General features: G+C 42.3%; 1 protein-coding gene across 1 annotated transcript; it reads right to left on the bottom strand.

Annotated features, from left to right (window-relative positions):
- Positions 1-1,307: 1,307 nt before the first annotated feature.
- Positions 1,308-2,243, bottom strand: LOC124229540 (olfactory receptor 1L4-like). Its single transcript, XM_046644801.1, has one exon. The coding sequence runs from the start codon at positions 2,241-2,243 to the stop codon at positions 1,308-1,310; it is 936 nt and encodes a 311-aa protein (XP_046500757.1).
- Between the last annotated feature and the right edge of the window lie 351 nt (positions 2,244-2,594).

Below are 2,594 nucleotides of genomic sequence, written 5' to 3'. Positions count from 1 at the left end.
AAGCTTACAATTTACAAAAGCTGGTGGTTGTAAAAATGCGAAAAATAATTGAAAAGCAAGAGGATTCCAGAGAGGGTATATATCTTACGTTACTATTGTTATTGACAATAACATAATCAGAGAATGACTGATTCAACCACAAATTCACACTTATGTATTTATATATTATTAGAGTTGTGCAGTAGTCATTAATGCAGTTCACCAAATACTTCTGGCTCTCCATTTTATAGATACATTCTTGAATTGTGACTGTTGGCTCTCTTGTGTTTGATGGGGTCGTGAGATTAGTTGTGGACAATGAGATGTGGTCAGAAGTGGCATGAGTCACTTCTGGATCAAAGTATTTAATTGCCAGTGCAAACTCTTCAAGAGTCCTTCTCAGTTTTTGACAGAGTGATCATTAACAATGGTCACTACTCCATCAGCTTTGGTCCCTGGGTACTAAAAAAGAGCAGCATCCTTATGTTTTTCTATGGTGGATATGCAGTGTGAATAAGGAATAAACCTTTGGTTTTAAGGAGTAAAGATTTTGAGAGTGGTTGTTCTTGGCTTATCCTGGGTGATATACATTACTTTTTCCAGGATATAAAGGGCATTTTCATGAGGATTGTTGTTATGTGGAGGAAGAATTAAGAGGGCAGGGAAAAGGAGTTGAGTACTAAGAATTCACATTGTGATGACACTTTGGTATTGGTGGGGTATAAAGCTGCTTTGAAGATTCTTCTATCTTTCCAGCCTTATTCTCCCTGCTCTCAAATTGAACAAGTCTCAAAGGGCTTTTCACTGTTCCTCCAACACATTCCAATGTTCAATGTCTCTACCTGTTTGGGTGGTTTCCACTGTTTGAAATGCTCTGCCTGTTTCCTTGTCCTTTTACCTTTTGTCTGTAAAAATTCAACCTATCCTTAAGGATGATCTTTTGTCATAACTCCAGAAGTCCTTCCCAATTGCCTATGAAATCCATCTAATGTCTTATTCTAAAAAGTAATAGGACTTTATAATTCCTTGAATACTAGCTGATGTCAAGCTTATAGAAGAGTTATTTGGAAATACCTTATTCCACTATATGGGTGGCAGAAACTGTTTTCTTGAAATCTGGATTCCTAGTAGACCTGATCTGGAATTAAACATATATTTGGTCAAGGTCATTGATAGAAACCAAGTATTCCACCTTCTAAGTCAATTGCTCTTACAGCTGTTAAATACCACTTCTCATGACCTCTTTGGGTGCCACGTGAAAAATGAGTAGGAAGGAAGGTAACCTGATCATTGTTCAGGTCATCTCCCATTCTATGTTGTTATTCCTTCTATGAGTGAATTCTGAATCTTAATTTTCTCATACTCTTCTTCATATCTTTGTTCCTCAGGCTGTAGATGAAAGGGTTCAGCATGGGTGTCACTACTGTGTACATAAGTGTGGCTACCCTGTCCTTCACCACTGAGTACATGGACAGGGGTCTAAAATAGACATAGATGGCACTCCCATAGAACAAGACCACTACAGTGAGGTGGGAGCCACAGGTAGAGAAAGCTTTCCACTTCCCGGCTGCAGAGGGGATTCTGAGCACAGTAATGATGATTCTCAGGTAGGAGAACAGGATGCACAGGAAGGGGGTCACAATGACAGCCAGGGTCTCAGTCATGACCACAGCCTGGCTGGAGGAGGTATCAGAGCAGGATAGCTTTAACACAGGCTGGGTATCACAAAAAAAGTGCTTAATGACATGGGAGGCACAGAAAGACAGCTGGGACATGAGCAGCACACGAAGCATGGAGTGCAGGTGGGAGATGGTGCAAGAGACCAGCAGCATGAGGAGGCAACGCCGTGGGTTCATAACCACATCATAGTGCAAGGGGTTGCAGATGGCTACCAGCCGGTCTATGGCCATAGAGGCCAGTAGGTAGCTGTCAGTGTTCCCAAACGCCATGAAGAAGTACATCTGAATGAGGCAGCCCACATAGGAGATAGACTTTGTGTCTGACAGGAAATTGACCAGCATCTTGGGCACAATGTCTGTTGTGAAGCAGATATCCATGAAGGACAGGTTGCTGAGAAAGAAGTACATAGGAGTATGGAGCCACGAGTCAGAGTGGATGGCCAGGATGATGAATACATTCCCCACCAGGGTGACCAGGTAGATGATGAGGAAGATGGCAAAGAGTGGCTTCTGTAGGTGAGGGTTGGAAGAGATGCCCAGGAGCATAAAGCCTGAGGTGCTGCTGCTGTTGTTCTTGATCTCCATGTCTCTGTTGTCCTGGGCAGGGTCTGGAGAAGTAGTAGGGGAGATGTGAAGGGCAATTTCATTAAGACAATTTCTTCACTAACCTCCAACCCATGAAGAAGTCCACTGTTATTTGTTATATTAAAGAATATTTACTTCAGGTAATACAGTCTTGCGCCCCTTAGTGATGGGGAAGCGTTCTGAGAAATGCGTTTTTGGGTGATTTCGTCATTGTGTGAACATCAGAGAGTGCACTTACACAAGCCTAAATAGTATAGCCCACTACACACCTAGGCTATATGTTACTAATCTTACGGGACTGCCTTCGTATATGTGGTCTCTTCTTGACTGACATGTCATTATGTGGTGAAT

The sequence above is a fragment of the Equus quagga genome, chromosome 1 (assembly GCF_021613505.1).
Source record: "Equus quagga isolate Etosha38 chromosome 1, UCLA_HA_Equagga_1.0, whole genome shotgun sequence".
In the NCBI taxonomy this organism is placed as follows: domain Eukaryota; kingdom Metazoa; phylum Chordata; class Mammalia; order Perissodactyla; family Equidae; genus Equus; species Equus quagga.
This window is presented reverse-complemented; position numbering and strand designations above follow the sequence as displayed.

Excerpts from the sequence above, each read along its gene's own strand:
- LOC124229540 (XM_046644801.1), bottom strand. The coding sequence starts at position 2,243 with ATGGAGATCAAGAACAACAGCAGCAGCACCTCAGGCTTTATGCTCCTG.